We start from the raw sequence: 17,356 nt of genomic DNA on the forward strand, positions 1-17,356 counted from the left end.
AGAGAGAGAGAGAGAGAGAGAGAGAGAGAGAGAGAGAGAGAGAGAGAGAGAGAGAGAGAGAGAGATGGGGGAGGAGGAACAGACAGACAGACAGACAGACAGACAGACAGACAGACAGACAGACAGACAGACAGACAGACAGACAGACAGACAGACAGACAGACAGACAGACAGACAGACAGAGGCGGTACCTTCTTCCACTCGTTCTCCGAGAAGGCCTTGATCTGGTCGGCGGGCAGGATCTCCTTCAGCAGCTTGGGCAGGACGGCCAGCTGCTTGGAGTCTCCTCCCGTCTTGATCCTGAAGAGCAGCGCTCCGATGTGGACCATCTCCTCCTTGGTGACCACGTGGTACCCCCGCATGTACTTGGGCAGCTCCTGGAGACCCCCCACACATGAGCTGCCACTCTCAGACCCTGTTCCCCCTGAGCCCAAGAGGCTACAAGACCCTCACTGCTCCTGACGAGCCGGCTGTCGCCTTGCATGGTTGACTCTGCCGTCGGTGTGTCAATGTGTGTATCAACCGATGTAAGCTGTTTGGATAAAAGCGTCTGCTAAATGCCCTAATTCTAATTGTACCGTGTACTGACTGAGAGCCTTAATGCGTGTCTGAAGAGACACTTCTTTAATAGTTTAGCTTGTTGTAGCATGTTGTAGCATGTTCTAGGATGTTACATGTTTTAGTTTGTTGAAGCGTGTTTAAGCTCCCTATAGTTTGTTTTAACTTGTTGTCGTAGCATGTTTTGGCATGTTTCTTCTTGATTTAGCATGTTCGAGTGCACTGCAGTATGCGTTAGCATACAATAGCATGTTTTAGCATACTTAAGCCCTTTAGCTTGTTGTAGCAGGTGTCAGCACTTTGTAGCGTGGCGCTTGGTCGTACCTGAGGGTAGTGGAAGATGAGGTCGGCCTCAAGGTCACGACCCGGGATCACGTTGTACCACAGCTTCCTCATGAAGAACACCATGTAGGAGACGGAGACCGGACCCCCAACTACACACACACACACACACAGGTATCAACGTCTAACTGATCACTGTTTTGATTGTTTTTTTGTTTTGTTTTTTCTTGTTTTTGTTTTATTTATTTCTTATTGCTTATGTTTATTTATTTTTACACAATGTCTTGTTTTTTAAAAAATGTATGATGACTATATGCTCTGTAAGGTGACCTTGGGAGTCTTGAAAGGCGCCTCTAAATTAAATGTATTATTATTATTATCAATACACACACACGCATATCAATACACACGCACAGAAATGTATATACACACACGCACACACACATATCAATACACACAAATATATAAATATACAAATACACACGCATGCAGACACATATAAATACACACACACACGAATATATACATAACGCACACATGTAGTTGACACCAACAAAAAAACTCACACATGCATGCACAAGCATGGAAACATCACAATAATAATGCATGCATGCGCACACACATACAACCAATAAGGTACTCTCAGTCACACACATGGAGAACCAATGAAATGCACACACACACACACACACACACACACACACACACACACACACACACACACACACACACACACACACACACACACACACACACACACACACACACACACACACACACACACAGGGTTGACTGGGGGGGGGGGGTCAGGGGTCGCGGCCCGTTACCCTCGTTCACACGCTTGGCGTTCTTGCTCCAGTCGGTGATCTGCCTCAGGCTGTCGAAGAAGTAGTCCGCCTCGTTCAGACTGAGGACCTGAAGGAGGTCCCCACAGAGCACACATTGTTACCCACCTCGTAAACACACACAATAAGATACTTTCAGACACACACACATATATATACTGACACACACACACACGCAGACACACACACACACAGTGCCCTGGGGGGTGATGGTAGACTGATGAAGACCATGAGTACCGTGTCGGGGGTCTTGACGAAGACGCTGAAGCCGTCGGCAGAGACCAGGCCCAGCTTCTCGGAGATGCTCTGGACCAGGTCCCGGACCCGGGTGCTGGTCGCCACCTCCATGACCTGGGCAGGGGTCAAAGGGTCAGGGGTCAGGAAACACAGGAAGGTTAGTCAACCATCTTTTCTCCTAAAAGTAGCCAAACGATGAGAACATGGGCCCCACCGAGCCAGGTGGCACACGAGCTACTGCAGGGGTTGGGTTAGCAATAACCGTGGGCTACTTATGGGTCGTGGACCACAATCAGACCCTCCACTCATTCACCCTCTCATTTGGCAAAGCATTGGCTCACAAGTTGTAGGACATATTTAGCAGCATGAATGGGGACTAGCTCACTGCTTGAGTGATTCTATTTTAGATTAGCAAGTGGGGATTTCTGTGTTTCTTTCACTGTGGCCTGGGGTTGGATTAAACAATATCTCACATGTGTGATGCCTCAGATGTTCTCTGTCCATAGAGCTCAGTATATTGCATCTAGGCCCGTATCACTGTATTCTCAGGTCTTAAGTGGTCGGTGGCTGCAGTACCCGTGGCTAACCAGAGGTGTTGTTGCTGCAGTCTGATTTTAGCCCTACGGTCACCTTTAACAGAATGCTCTTTAACAGGCTGCTCTTTAACAGACTGCTCTTTAACAGGCTGCTCTCCAGCCACTCACATCCTCGGTGTCGTTGGGGAAGTGGATCTTGTGGAAGATCTGAATGCTGTTCTGCTGGATGGCCTCCACCTCCACCTGGTGGGGGGGTAGCTTCCTGGGATCCGTCCTACGGACAAACACAAGACCAGGCCCTCAGTCTAATAGTTCCTCAGCTGTTTCAATTACAATCAGGGCATTTAGCAGACGCTTTTATCCAAAGCGACGGACATCGGTTAATACACACACTGACACACCGACGGCAGAGTCAACCATGCAAGGCGACAGCCAGCTCGTCAGGAGCAGTTAGGGTTAAGTGTCTGGCTCAGGGACACATCAACACTCACACAAGTTTCCATTAAACAATGGAGCCAGGGAAACCGACACCCTACAACAACGATGATATACGCACACCTATGTAGTTGACATCTTATATTGTACAGATGAAATGTCTCAACTGAAATCTCCTTGTATTATGCTCCTAATTTCATTTCATCCTGCAGAGTTGTATTTTTGTATTTCTTTATCTTAATTCAATAACAAATTCCTAGCTTTTGCAGACTTTGACGGCAATGAAAGGCATTCCTATCCAGATTCTGACAGCTTGTTGAGGTGGTGGTGGTGTTAGCGTTGCAGGACCAAAGGTGACCTGAGGGGGAGCTGTTGTGGAGGCACTGCAGTACCAGAGGTGACCTGCGTGGGGTGCCGTTTCTTAGGTTACCTGCGGGAGCTCTGCAGCCTCTTCAGACAGTCGGCGGCCAGCGGCTGGCGCTCGCGGGACTCCAGGAAGCGCTGGGCGTGTTTGGAGAGCTGGGGTCCTGGGGGGAACAGGCCGCAGCACAGCCACAGCAGCTGCCAGCCCTGCTCCAGGCTGAACCTGGGTCACAACACGCAGGGGGAGGGTCATCCAACCCATGATGAGCCATGCCCCACAGTCCCTGACCCAACACTATCCTCAGAGATCAGGACATGGTATCACTGTTCATTCCAAACCGTCCGTTAGATGCTAGAAAAACAAATCACCTAACAGCGTAATATTGTAATATAAAATCTAATTCTAATTAAAAATCGTCATGTTATTTATTATAAGTGGGTAGGATGGGGTAACAGTGAGTAGGACGGGGTAACAGTGGGTAGGACGGGGTAACAGTGGGTAGGACGGGGTAACAGTGAGTAGGACGGGGTAACAGTGAGTAGGACGGGGTAACAGTGGGTAGGACGGGGTAACAGTGAGTAGGACGGGGTAACAGTGAGTAGGAGGGGGTAACAGTGAGTAGGAGGGGGTAACAGTGAGTAGATTGGGGTAACAGTGGGTAGGAGGGGGTAACAGTGGGTAGGAGGGGGTAACAGTGAGTAGGAGGGGGTAACAGTGAGTAGGACGGGGTAACAGTGAGTAGGACGGGGTAACAGTGGGTAGGACAGGGTAACAGTGAGTAGGAGGGGGTAACAGTGGGTAGGACGGGGTAACAGTGGGTAGGAGTGGGTAACAGTGGGTAGTACAGGGTCTCTACCGGTTGTTGTTGCTGGTCATCTGCTTCATGATCTGGCAGTAGATCTCGTCCCGGAGCGCTTCGTTCTGGGTGGCCGCTCCGAAGATCTGGTCGGTGAGCTCCAGGGAGCTCTGGCTCTGCTTGGTGGGGTAGTCGCCCATGTACTTGAGGATCGGTGAGCAACAGTCAAGGGGTCACAACAGTAAAGACGACGACGATGATGGTGATGTTACTGCTACTGTGAGTGACAGCTGTCAGAGCCTACAATCACTGCTGATAGTTATCCTAGAGACATGCGTTCATTTGTACTGCCCGAGCATCAGCCTAAATAATCCTGTCATACTGACTGCGGGACTTGGGTAACTTTGTCCATATCACTAAACTCTGCACACAAAAACATAATATATCGGTATTGAATTATAATCGGACATCCGAGTCTGTCACCGAGCAACACCTACAAGCTCCATCGGAGAACCTTGAACCTGCATATCACACACGGTACATGTCATACACTCTTTACTACACAAACGTCGTCTTGCTGCGGGATGTCCACCGTCAGGTAGGGGTCAGGGGTCAACCTGCTCTGGGATGCATACAGGTAGACTTTAGACGTGGGGGATCGAACCCAGAACCTCTGGGCTGAGGTGAGGACACAATAAGACGGAACCCATTCCCCAGCCCGGGGGGCAGGCGTGGCCGGCACGGGGAGGATATATGTGAAGGCCAGGCAGGCCTTGGTGCTGTGGTCCGCGTTGTTGGCCAGCCTGCGGAGGAGGGGCAGCCTCAGTGGCTCCCGGGAGTGGACCCACAGGCGCTCCGGGCCCGCGTTCTTAGACATCACCTGGCGGTTCACGTCCTTGGTGGGCTGCCTGGAGAGGAGGGAGTGGCAGACAGACAGTCAGACAGACAGACAGACAGTCAGGCAGACACACAGCGAGTCCAGGGGGGTTTTAGGGACGGACTGCAATGTCAGACTGACGCTCAGACACACAGACGGAAAGACAGACAGACACGCAGTGAGACATGGAGTGGCAGACAGTCAGACAGACACGCAGTGAGTCCAGAGAGGGAAAGAGGTGGTCAGACAGACACACACACACAGGGAGACCAGAGTGACAGACAGGCTGTCGGTCAGACAGACAGGCAGACAAACAGACGGACAGACCTGAAGTACTCGATGGAGAACTCCTTCAGGGAGGTGAGGGTGACCTTCTCTGTGGTGCCCGTCTGCTGGATCGCACTCTTCCTCTGGTCTGGAGACAGGTTCAGCAGGTTCTGCAAAGCACACACACCGTCATCATCCTCATAGTCATCATCTTCATCAGCATCACCATCATCACCACAACCGACACACACACATCCAAACAGCTCTTTATCACCACCAACACACACAGACATTTAAAAGGTTCTTCATCATCGTGCCCCCCAATAGCATCATCACAACCTAGACAACATTTAGGGTACATGTTTTATGGTACCGCTCATGGTTAGACTTATGAAACTATTCATCACATCTATGGTACGTAATATGACCTCAATGAATAGTTATGGTGTAAGAGATAGTTAGAGGATAGTAGATCTATAACGTTCATGGTATTAGCAGTATAGATGTTAGATGTTGGTAAATCTATATTAGTCATGGTATTAGCAGTAGGTAGGCGTGTGGTTCTATAATAGTTATAGTAGGTAGACTTGTGGTTCTATAATAGTTATAGTAAGTTGACCTATGGTTCTATAATAGTTATAGTAGTTAGAGGGGTGGTTCTGTGATAGTTATGCTATTAGCGGTAGGTAGATGGTTCTGGTAGGGTAGTTAGAGGGGTGGTTCTGTGATAGTTATGGTTCTAGCGGTAGGTAGATGGTTCTGGTAGGGTAGTTAGAGGGGTGGTTCTGTGATAGTTATGGTGTTAGCGGTGGGTAGATGGTTCTGGTAGGGTAGTTAGAGGGGTGGTTCTGTGATAGTTATGGTATTAGCGGTGGGTAGATGGTTCTGGTAGGGTAGTTAGAGGGGTGGTTCTGTGATAGTTATGGTTCTAGCGGTAGGTAGATGGTTCTGGTAGGGTAGTTAGAGGGGTGGTTCTGTGATAGTTATGGTATTAGCGGTAGGTAGATGGTTCTGGTAGGGTAGGTAGGGGTGTGGTACCATGACTTGGTTGGTGGGCTTGCTGAGCGTGGGCAGGATGAGGAGGGCCTCGGCAGGGACGGCGCCGCTCTTGCCCGTGCGGTCGTTGCGGGCCTTCAGCCAGCCGCGCTCCAGGGAGAACTCCTTGTCCTTCAGCAGCTCCAGGAGCTCGCCCTTCTTGAAGCTCAGCAGCGTCGCGTCGTCTGCAGACAGCGGGAACCCCACCGGTTAACCCAGATCGATAACAAGGCTGTCTAAACCGGTGTAAACTAAACTGTTGTAAATTAAACTGGTTTAAAATAAATGAGTCTAAACTAAACTGAAATAAACAGAAATTAGATAAACACACAAATAAACTGGTATAAACAAATGTGGCATAAAGTAAACTAAACTGGATTAAATAAACCCCTGTTTATAGGAACATCAACTAAACTACCATAAACTAAAGAGGTGTAAAGTAAGATGGAAAGATGAAACTCATATTAGAAACTAAAGTGGTCTAAACCAAAGTCCTTTTATAAACTAAACTGGTTCAAACTAAACTGGTGTAAACCAAAGTCGTATTCTAAACTAAACTGGTGTACACACCAACCTAATATTTTGAACTAAACTGGTTTAAACTCCTGAGCTGTAGGTGTAACTTGTATCATAACTAAACTGGTTTAAACTAAACTGGTGTAAACCAAAGTGGTATCATAACTAAACTGGTTTAAACTAAACTGGTGTAAACCAAAGTGGTATCCTAACTAAACTAGTTTAAAGTAAACTGGTGTAAACCAAAGTGGTATCCTAACTAAACTGGTTTAAACCCCCGAGGTGTAAACGCAGCAGCAGCAGCAGCAGCGGGGGGGGGGGGGGGGGGTCGTACCGGGGCTGCTGGCGTCCTTCAGGGCGACGGCGTACTGGGAGCGCTCCCGCAGCCCGGCCAGGAACACCAGCACCAGGGCGGCCAGGTCCTCCGTCATCGCCCCGCTCAGCGTGAAGTCCCCGCGCAGCGTCAGCAGGCACACCGACTGGGCCGACGACTTAGGGTCCCTGGTCAGGACACAGGAGGGGTCAGAGGTCATGAGGCAACCACAGAATGGCCGGAGGAATTAGAATCCCTGGTCCCTTTGTCAACACTTAGGCTCCTCCCACCTGACGGTGTTCACCAAACACTTAGGCCCCTCCCACCTGACGGTGTTCACCAAACTCTGAGGCCCCTCCCACCTGACGGTGCTGACCACACCCTGAGGCTCCTCCCACCTGACGGTGTTGACCCCGGTGACCTCGGGGTAGCTCAGCTCCACCAGCCGCCGCTCCCTCTCGTCCAGGAAGGTGATCCCCGTCCAGTTGATGGCCACGATGAAGCGGCTCTTAGCCAGCGCCGGGCCTGAGTGGGTCAGACGAGTAACGGTCCACTTTCATGCGAGACGGCCATTTTGACGTTGTAATGTGACGCTGTGACATGTATTTACAGTATGTATTTTGTCACCTAGTTTACGCTGGTGTCCAAAGAGGTTTACAAGTCTGTGAACGATCAAAGTACTCATCGAAAATGACATCGTCCTACCCGAGACCTTGACCACCTCGAAGAACCTGGAGAAGAACATGGGCCAGTTCTTGCGGGCGTACTCCACCACATCGGTCTTCATGGCATTCTCATCCCCAGCCTTATACAAGCCCTGAAGACCAGAACAACACAGATATGAACACATGAACCCTGGTCTCATGGTGTGATGTTATACAAGCCCTGAAGACCAGAACAACACAGATATGAACACATAAACCCATGAAACCTGGTCTCCTGGCCTGATGTTATGAAGACCAGAGCAACACAGACATGAACACATGAACCCTGGTCTCCTGGTGTGAGGTTATACAAGCCCTGAAGACCAGAACAACACAGATATGAACACATGAACCCTGGTCTCCTGGTGTGAGGTTATACAAGCCCTGAAGGCCAGAACAACACAGACATGAACACATGAACCCTGGTCTCCTGGTCTGATGTTATACAAGCCATGAAGACCAGAACAACAGACATGAATACATGAAACCTGGTCTCATGGTCTGATGTTATACAAGCCCTGAAGGCCAGAACCACGCAGACTTGCTCTTCTGGTCGGACCCTCATAGAAGCCCTGTTGTTTGATAGTGATGCGTGAGTGATGGCCTGTGTAGCTCATCTGGTGGTGCAAGGCCATAACATTGCTAGGGTCAGGAGGTCCATTCTCACTAGGGGCACACCGTGATAAGACGGATGCACTGGCTGTATCCTTCATCATCATGTATTAAGTCACAAATCTGCCAAGATAAGGCAAGGGATATGATTTCGGACTTTTGCGAGAATCTATGTAGTTTTTTTGATTCAACTAAATTCAGTCAACAGCCCCAGAAAACCGCCCTGCAGTACCACCACCCCTCCTATGGGGGCGCTGTGGCCGCGGCCGGACGTGCGTGCCGTGCGCTCCTGAGACCGACCTGGGTGTGGGCGGTGTTGACCATCTGGACCCACTTGTCCTCGGGCTTGGCCTCCAACAGGGAGCTGCTGATGGCGTCCTGGACGGCGGCCTTCACCTGCTCCGCCGCACCGGCCCGGCCGTGCTGGATGTACAGGTGCTTGGTGGTCAGCTCCACGTAGTCATCCTCCTGGGGGGGGGGAGAGACGGGTCAGAGGGGACCGGGTGGGAGGGGCCTAAAGGAGGCGGGCCCTACTGGTGCTGAGCCCTCAGGGTCTGATTGGATAAATAGAGCTAGAATAACATCTGTAGTTTAGATGTTTTTCTTCAATGCAGTAATAATAATGTATACAATAATATAATAGTCGGATTTTATGCACACCAGCCTACACTTGATAATAAGTTGAGGGAGAAAAACATCTTTAATGGCAAACTAGTCGATTTCTGTTGGATATTACATGATACGTTGAATTAGGAATATACACTTTTTTTAGCACTACATTTTGTGCCAGTTTGGACGAGCATTCAGGAGATGGTGAGGAGGAGGAGGAGGAGGAGGAAGAGGAAGAGGAAGAGGAAGAGGAAGAGGAAGAGGAAGAGGAAGAGGAGGAGGAGGAGGAGGAGGAGGAGGAGCAGGAGGAGGAGGAGGAGGTGGAGGTGGAGGAGGAGGTGGAGGAGGAGGTGGAGGAAGAGGAGGAGGAGGAGGAGGAGGAGGAGGAGGAGGAGGAGGAGGAGGGAGTGGAGCAGAGAATCGATAGCACAGGTAGCTAGAGGTGAGGGTTCATCTTGCTGAAGGATGCCTCCAGGCAGACTTTAGACATTGGGGATTGAACACAGAACCCCTGGCCTGAGAGTCAGATCCGTTCTCCGGCACTCTGGGCAGCCCAGACCGATGCGCTCACCTTCCTGCACTGGTACTCTCCGAACTTGAGGCCGCGGATGACCTGCCGGTAGATGAGTTCCGTGCTGACGGCGTCGTCTTTGCAGTCGTGCCACGGCGCGAACACCTCCTTGCGGAAGTAGAGGCGCCAGGGCGCGTGCTGCTCCTGCCCGCCCTTACGCCTCACTTCCTGCTCGCACTGAGAGATGGCGTCCATCACGTGCTCCCGGCCACTGCCCAGTGCCCACACCTGAGGAGAGGGGAGAAGGTCAGGATGAGGAGAGAGGAGGAAAGAGGAGGAGAACGTCAGGATGAGGAGAGGAGGAGGAGAGGAGGAGAACGTCAGGATGAGGAGAGGAGGAGAGAGGAGGAGAACGTCAGGATGAGGAGAGGAGGAGAGAGGAGGAGAACGTCAGGATGAGGAGAGGAGGAGAGAGGAGGAGAACGTCAGGATGAGGAGAGGAGGAGAGAGGAGGAGAACGTCAGGATGAGGAGAGGAGGAGAACGTCAGGAGAGGGGAGAGGAGGAGGAGAAGCTCAGGATGAGGAGAGAGGAGGAGAATGTCAGGATGAGGAGAGAGGAGGAGAGGAGGAGAACGTCAGGAGAGGGGAGAGGAGGAGCAGAACGTCAGGATGAGGAGAGGAGGAGAACGTCAGGATGAGGAGAGGAGAGGAGAGGAGGAGAACGTCAGGATGAGGAGAGGAGGAGAGAGGAGAACGTCAGGATGAGGAGAGGAGAGGAGAGGAGGAGAACGTCAGGATGAGGAGAGGAGGAGAACGTCAGGATGAGGAGAGGAGAGGAGAGGAGGAGAACGTCAGGATGAGGAGAGGAGGAGGAGAACGTCAGGATGAGGAGAGAGGAGAGGAGAGGAGGAGAGAACGTCAGGATGAGGGGAGAGGAGGAGGAGAACGTCAGGATGAGGAGAGGAGGAGAGAGGAGAACGTCAGGATGAGGAGAGAGGAGAGGAGAGGAGGAGAGAACGTCAGGATGAGGGGAGAGGAGGAGGAGAACGTCAGGATGAGGAGAGGAGGAGAGAGGAGAACGTCAGGATGAGGAGAGGAGGAGAGAGGAGAACGTCAGGATGAGAAGAACGTCATGATGAGGAGAACGTCAGGACAGAGGAGGAGAACGTCAGGAGAGAGGAGAGGAGAACGTCAGGATGAGGAGAACAGAGATTAATCAGAGAACACGCACACACTACACTGTTCTTCTGAAGATCTCAGAAGAAAATACGGCAGAGTGATGACAATGTGAGCCCATGGTGGGATTCCAGAACTCCAGACAGGCACTCACCTTCTCGTAGAGAGCCACGTACACCGAGAAGCCAAACGTATCCTTCAGCTGGACCTTCTGGGACAACATCTGGCAGATCTCGCCGGAGGTGGAGGCGGAGTCCACGGGCACGCTGATGGTGCGGCCGTCCATCAGGGTCAGAGTCACCGTCATGCGCTTCTTGGTCTTGGTTGCCTAGCAACGGGAGGCGGAGGGAAGAGGAAATTAGAGAGTGGTTGTGGCTCCCCACTGCCACAACAATATACTCTGATGTTATCTATTACTCTTTAATGTAATCCATTACCCTCTGATGTAACCCATTACTCTGATGTAATCCATTACTCTCTGATGTAACCCATTACTCTCTGATGTAATCTATACTCTCGAAAGTACTAAATTACTCTTTTATGTAATCCATTACTCCCTAATGTAATCCGTTACTCTCTAATGTAATCCATTACTCGACTAATGTAATCATTACTCTCTAATGTACTCTATTACTCCCTGATGTAATCTATTACTCTCTAATGTAATCCATTACACCCGGGTGTCCCCCCCTACCCACCTGGAGCTCCAGCCAGCTGGGGGGCTCCCCGCGGACCCCATTCGAGGCGGTCCGTTTCAGGCGCTCAACGCAATACGGCCCGTAGCCGCCCGGCCCAGAGCGGATGAAGCTCTGCAGGTACTGAGGACGCAAACATAGAAATACAACCGTTAGAACCCCTTTACTTATGTGGAGGTACGAGGTTGAAGTATCACAAACGGTTCAGGGGTTAAGACTGCTCGGCTAGCGTCAAAAGGCGGCAATACAAATTAAAACCATGTTTTTTGTTTTGAATTAAAACATGTAATAACATATATATTTAGACAATGAGGTGTAGAAAGAAAATATACACGCAGATTGTGAATGTATTTAAAAATCAACGTCCTCACAACATGCCTAGGAATTGAGATTTCCTATGCATGTTCTGTGTTGAGCAAACTAGACGATGTCAAGCGAATGCAGGACCCTCTTCATGGTGATGAAGATGGGGAAGAAGATTGAGAGCTTGATGAAGGTGAGGTGGGGGTACCTTGACGAATTTTTCGGTGGGGGGGAAGATGCCCAGGCAGAGGGACAGGAGGATCCATCCTCGGTAGTAGCTGTTCTTGTTGTTGTTCCCCTCCAGCTGTTTGCAGATCTGGCAGTAGATCTCATCCCTGAGGAGAACGTGGATCAACAGAAACGTTGGAAAAACTCCCAACCAAAGACGTCTTTCCCGAGGCGGGAAAACCGGAGCCGTCCGTCACCTGAGGTCCCGGCGGACGATGGCGTATCCCACGATGATGTGGAGCTTCTCGAGGGCCGTCATTGGTCGTTCCAGTGAGGTCGAATCCACCGCCATCATTTCATTGGACAGGGCCACGCTGCTCTCCGACTGTAGAGGAAGGTCAGGAGTTAGGGTCAGCGAACACTGAACTCTCAGCTCTCAACAGCACCATCTGTGGTGCAACATGGGGTACTGCAGTGATTTCAGATAGAAAACCGATCATACTAACCACGATTGTGACATTACCTGACACTCTTTTGAGCCAATCAGGCGCAACGATTACATTTTTTTTTTTACTGCTATGAAAAGTGACTAATGGACAACATTGATCTAGCTTACTATGAGCAAATTGACGATATGTTAGCTTTCGTTACATGTAGTACTTTCATAAGAATTAAATGAAACAACTTAAATTAATGTGACTCAATGTAAGTTGTTGGTTTACAGCCCCCTTGCGGCAGAAATGAGATATTGTACCTTTAAAACCACTAGAATTTAACAATCAGGCATACACAAAACAAAAATGGCGGGAAGAAAAATTCAGCTAACGGCTAACGTAGCAGCTAACGGCTAACAAAGCAGGTAACAGCTAACGTAGCAGCTAATGACCAACATAGCAGCTAACGGCTAACGTAGCAGCTAACGGCTAACGTAGCAGCTACTTCCTTCCTCCTAGGCTCACTCTAACAACCCGATCAACGGCTCCACCGGCAGCTCACCCCCTCTGACTGGGCGGCGCCGTCGGCTGCGTCCGCGACCTTGTTCTCCGGGATGGCGCCGACCTTCTTGTTGCGGGTCATCAGGTCGGTGAACATGGAGCCCTTCCTGACGCGGGGCACGCCCTCCGAGACCTTCCCGCCGGTGACCACCTCGCTGGGGGCCGTGGAGGCCTTCCTGTTCCGGGACATCATGTCGGTGAAGATGGAGGTCTTCCGGCCGGCCGCCGGCGACGACGACGACTCCTCGGCGACGGGCGAGGGCTTTCCGTCCTTCTTACCCCTCAGCACTCGCTGGGGGAGAGAGAGAGAGGGAGAGGGGTGAGGGAGGATCAGGGAGAGATCAAGCATCCTGTTCAGAGGTCACCTGGACTCTTCATAGCCTTAACCCCCAAACGCCCCCTCACCCATCTTACACACTTACAGTATGTTGTACGTCCTTGCACTTAAAAATAGTACTTAGCATCGTTTAGCATATTATGCTAGCTATCTTTGTTGTGTCCGGGGAATGGGTTAACCTAGTGATTGTTAGTGTTTTGCACTTGGTTCTATGAACATCCTTACTGTACCGACGGCGATATATTGTTGTTTCTCGTTCTTCTGACAAATGTATTTATTGTAAATCGCTTTGGATAAAAGCGTCTGCTAAAAGCCCTCGAGGTAAATGTAAATGCATCCAAGTAAAGCATTGCTTTAATTATCCCCAGAGCTGCTTTGTTCCTGTTCTGAGCGTAACTTTAACTCGTACTTCGGATAAATGGATGGGATGGATTACTAATTGTAACTGTACATTTAGAAGACCAAAACAACTATTTTTAATTAGTGCGGTCTCTTAACGGTCTCTTAACAAAGTGCATTTGAATCCCTTAAGAGACATCGCACAGAATCATCAGAACATCAGCTTGATTTCCTGTTTCCTGTGGGACAGGAAGTGACCTCACCCACCTGGTCTAGGCCCACCATGTGACTGAGGCGCCGGTCGTTCCTTGAGGCCAGGTCTTGGGGCAGGGCGTTGGCCCCCCTGGAGCCTGCGCCCCCCGGGGCCAGGGGGTTCACCCTCTGCTTGGGCTCCGGGAGGTCCCCCATGAACCTCAGGATGATCCACCACACCGTCAGGGAGGCCTGGGGGGACACACAGCTGGATATCAGAGGGCTGGAGGGGCTCAGGTAGAGCTACACTGGGGAGGTGTGTGTACCTGGACTCGGTTGAGGTGGTGTGTGTGTGTGTGTACGTGTGAATGAGTGAGTTAGTGAGTGTGTACGTGTGAATGAGTGAGTTAGTGAGTGTGTACGTGTGATTGAGTGAATGAGCGAGTGAGTGAGTACGTGTGAGTGAGTGAGTGTGTACGTGTGAGTGAGTGAGTGTGTACGTGTGAGTGAGTGAGTGAGTGAGTGAGTGAGTGAGTGAGTGAGTGAGTGTGTACGTGTGAGAGTGAGTGTGTACGTGTGAGTGAGTGAGTGAGTGAGTGAGTGAGTGTGTACGTGTGAGAGTGAGTGTGAGTGAGTGAGTGAGTGAGTGAGTGAGTGAGTGAGTGAGTGAGTGAGTGAGTGAGTGAGTGAGTGAGTGAGTGAGTGAGTGTGTCTAGGTTTGTGTGTTTTTGTGTGTGTGCGAATATGTTTGTGTGTCTTTGTGCGTGTGCGTATATGTTTGTGTGTCTTTGTGTGTGTGCGTATATGTTTGTGTGTCTTTGTGTGTGTGCGTATATGTTTGTGTGTCTTTGCGTGAGTGCGTATATGTTTGTGTGTCTTTGTGCGTGTGCGTATATGTTTGTGTGTCTTTGTGTGTGTGCGTATATGTTTGTGTGTCTTTGCGTGAGTGCGTATATGTTTGTGTGTCTTTGTGTGTGTGCGTATATGTTTGTGTGTCTTTGTGTGTGTGCGTATATGTTTGTGTGTCTTTGCGTGAGTGCGTATATGTTTGTGTGTCTTTGTGCGTGTGCGTATATGTTTGTGTGTCTTTGTGTGAGTGCGTATATGTTTGTGTGTCTTTGTGCGTGTGCTTGCGTGCACCTGTACGTCTCCCTCGTCCTCGTGGTGGATCAGCGGCTGGGCCAGGCGGTGGCGGATGTGCGTGGCCGTGGCCGCGCCCTGGAAGGACATGGAGGCGAACTTGGAGAAGGAGTACTCGTCCAGGTCGTCCTCCTCGTCCGACGAGAGCTCCTGCTCCTCCATGGGCAGCTCGTCCAGATCCACCGTCTCAGGGACCATCCGCCGCTGCTCCAGGTCCTAGAGGAGACGCACGGAGGGCTGAACATCTCGCCGGCGCTGGGTCCACCTCATGGAACATCTAACCGTCTCTAGTTCAACAAAATGGAGATCTCTAACTGACCCTCTGAACATCTAACCGTCTCTACGTAGTTCAACCACGGGAAGGAGATGTTTAACGCGTCGGTGACTCTGGAACATCTTACAGTCCGTCTCAGGAGGAATCTTTATATCAATCACATATCTTCATGTCTCCATCCTCAAAGAGCAACTTTATTTCGGGACCGTCCTAATCCCTGATGCCATTCAGAATGCTCCGTGACAGAGCTGAGACATCCCCTTGCACCCCCATGTTAGGCAATATTGTCTGCGCTTTTAGTGGTTAGAACCTTTCTAACCAGTGGCCACTTAAAGCGCTAACTATATAACTAACGTTCACCCATTTATTTATTATTCACCCGTTCACTGCATTTATCGCTGTGTAAATGCGGTCCATTCACCATGAGAGCACGTCCCACAGACAGGGGGACAGACAGACCGAGGGGTCCACCCCCAGAACCTTCTGTCTGGGCGTGGGCCCCCCTGACCCCCACAACGGGCCGACCCTGACCTTGAAGCCGTCGGGGCCCTGTCCCTCCTGGTCACCCCCGGCCGGGGGCAGGAACTTGAACATGTAGTCGACCATCTCGTTGTCGCTGAGGGGGTTGTCCTGGGCCTTGGCGTCTGCCTCGCGCTGCCTCCTCAGGGCCTCGTTCAGACGCCGCTGGCGCTCCAGGGAGGCCAGCTCCTCCGCGCGGCGCTCCGCAGCCGAGAGGAACCCCTGGAGGGGGGGGGGGGGGGGACGGAGTCCTTAAAATGAGCCTTCTTAACGAACAAACAATACGTTAAGATTAAGAACAAACAATTTACGAATCATGACACTCATAATAAGGCTTGTTGTTGCAATGCTACGACCATAGCAACCATTAATAACAGTTCACCTGGCCACTTGGTTTACAAACTCGACTTTGTGTGCTACATTGTCTCCAGAACGATGTAGTGAGTAGCCAGGCTAGTTTAAGAACTAAAAACAAGCTTTAGGTACTAATTTGCCCTCAGAACAATAGCTTAAGTAGCCAGGCTAGCTTAAGAACTTTGTTTTAAGTGCTAAACTGCCCACCGAACATTAGTTTAAGTAGCAATGCTCGTTAAGAACTTAGTTTTAAGTGCCAAATTGCCCTGAGGGCACTTAAAGCTAAGTTCTTAAACAAATGGTTTTAGTAGAAGGCGACGGCGTGACCAGCGTACGTCTGTCTTCATCTTCCTGACGGCGCGGCGGGCCAGCGCCCCGCGGGTGTAGGCCTGCAGCAGCACCACCGCCGCCTTCTTGCGCCGCCACTCCTTCCGGGCGTTGATGCCGCGGACCCGGGCCTGGAGCACGGTGGCCGCCTCCCTCTTCTTCTGGTACTTGTGCTGCATCTGGCGGGAGCGCACGCGGGCCTGCAGACGGGTCAGACCGATCTGGACCTGGAGGGTGGTGGGGGAGGGTTACCGAGGGTTACCTCTCAGTGAACCTCCTTCTTTCACTTTCACTTGACTGTTTATTCAACCCTACAACTCTGCATTCAAGTGTTTGGCTTTTATTCCGGATATACATTACACCTGTGAAACAAGGTAAGAACAAAGAGACAGTTTACCCTCAACTCCAACCCCCCCTTCCAGAGAAGTATCAATGAAACAGGGTATAATGGGTTTTGATACAGGTATTAATGGTAGTGAATATTGGCCATGCATGCCTAAACATACACAGAGACACGCGTACACAAGTCATGCATGCAGTGAGCGCCCTTCTGGTGTGGAGTCATTTAGCTTCCTGAGTCTCTTCCATCCAAAGTGACTTAGGAAGGTTAGACCCCTGTCATGGACACACTAGTGACCCACTACACGGGTGAGCAGACAGCACTCTATGTCTAACGCCAGCTCCACCGTAAGCCGGGGGGCCGGCGGCCTCGGGACTGACCACTCGGTAGATCTTGCGGCCCTGGTGTCCTCTCCAGTGCTTCTGGATCATCAGCGCAGCCGCCTTCTTCCTCAGGAACTGCTTCCTGTCAGAGAGACGGACAGGCTGTCAGGGCGGGGCCAGAGGACGGGGGCGGGGCCAGATGACGGGGGCGGGGCCAGAGGACGGGGGCGGGGGCAGAGGACGTGGGCGGGGCCAGAGGGCGGGGCCAGATGACGTGGGCGGGGCCAGAGGACGGGGGCGGGGCCAGAGGACGGGGGCGGGGTCTATATGAATGAATGCTGACCTGTACTTGAGTCCCCTCAGGACCCTTTGGATC

At 51.1% G+C, this 17,356-nt stretch overlaps 1 protein-coding gene across 1 annotated transcript in view; it reads right to left on the reverse strand.

Moving 5' to 3' along the window:
- LOC130393712 (unconventional myosin-VIIb) overlaps positions 1-17,356 on the reverse strand; it is a 32,439-nt gene that overhangs the window by 3,641 nt on the left and 11,442 nt on the right. The window contains exons 19-44 of the mRNA XM_056604427.1: positions 17,324-17,356; positions 17,038-17,122; positions 16,326-16,544; positions 15,649-15,858; positions 14,844-15,059; positions 13,779-13,955; positions 12,837-13,127; positions 12,098-12,225; positions 11,881-12,007; positions 11,373-11,492; positions 10,829-11,002; positions 9,558-9,785; positions 8,678-8,845; positions 7,767-7,878; positions 7,460-7,586; positions 7,083-7,249; positions 6,236-6,417; positions 5,258-5,367; positions 4,807-4,961; positions 4,114-4,267; positions 3,324-3,479; positions 2,627-2,732; positions 1,923-2,036; positions 1,668-1,755; positions 883-992; positions 192-377 (exon numbers count right to left, since the gene is read on the reverse strand). The exon at positions 17,324-17,356 is cut by the window's right edge and continues 62 nt beyond it. Coding sequence (XP_056460402.1) covers positions 192-377; positions 883-992; positions 1,668-1,755; positions 1,923-2,036; positions 2,627-2,732; positions 3,324-3,479; positions 4,114-4,267; positions 4,807-4,961; positions 5,258-5,367; positions 6,236-6,417; positions 7,083-7,249; positions 7,460-7,586; positions 7,767-7,878; positions 8,678-8,845; positions 9,558-9,785; positions 10,829-11,002; positions 11,373-11,492; positions 11,881-12,007; positions 12,098-12,225; positions 12,837-13,127; positions 13,779-13,955; positions 14,844-15,059; positions 15,649-15,858; positions 16,326-16,544; positions 17,038-17,122; positions 17,324-17,356 — 3,943 coding nt within the window. The remainder of the gene's footprint in view (positions 1-191; positions 378-882; positions 993-1,667; positions 1,756-1,922; positions 2,037-2,626; positions 2,733-3,323; positions 3,480-4,113; positions 4,268-4,806; positions 4,962-5,257; positions 5,368-6,235; positions 6,418-7,082; positions 7,250-7,459; positions 7,587-7,766; positions 7,879-8,677; positions 8,846-9,557; positions 9,786-10,828; positions 11,003-11,372; positions 11,493-11,880; positions 12,008-12,097; positions 12,226-12,836; positions 13,128-13,778; positions 13,956-14,843; positions 15,060-15,648; positions 15,859-16,325; positions 16,545-17,037; positions 17,123-17,323) is intronic.

Source organism: Gadus chalcogrammus, chromosome 12 (genome assembly GCF_026213295.1).
Source record: "Gadus chalcogrammus isolate NIFS_2021 chromosome 12, NIFS_Gcha_1.0, whole genome shotgun sequence".
Taxonomy (NCBI): Eukaryota; Metazoa; Chordata; class Actinopteri; order Gadiformes; family Gadidae; genus Gadus; species Gadus chalcogrammus.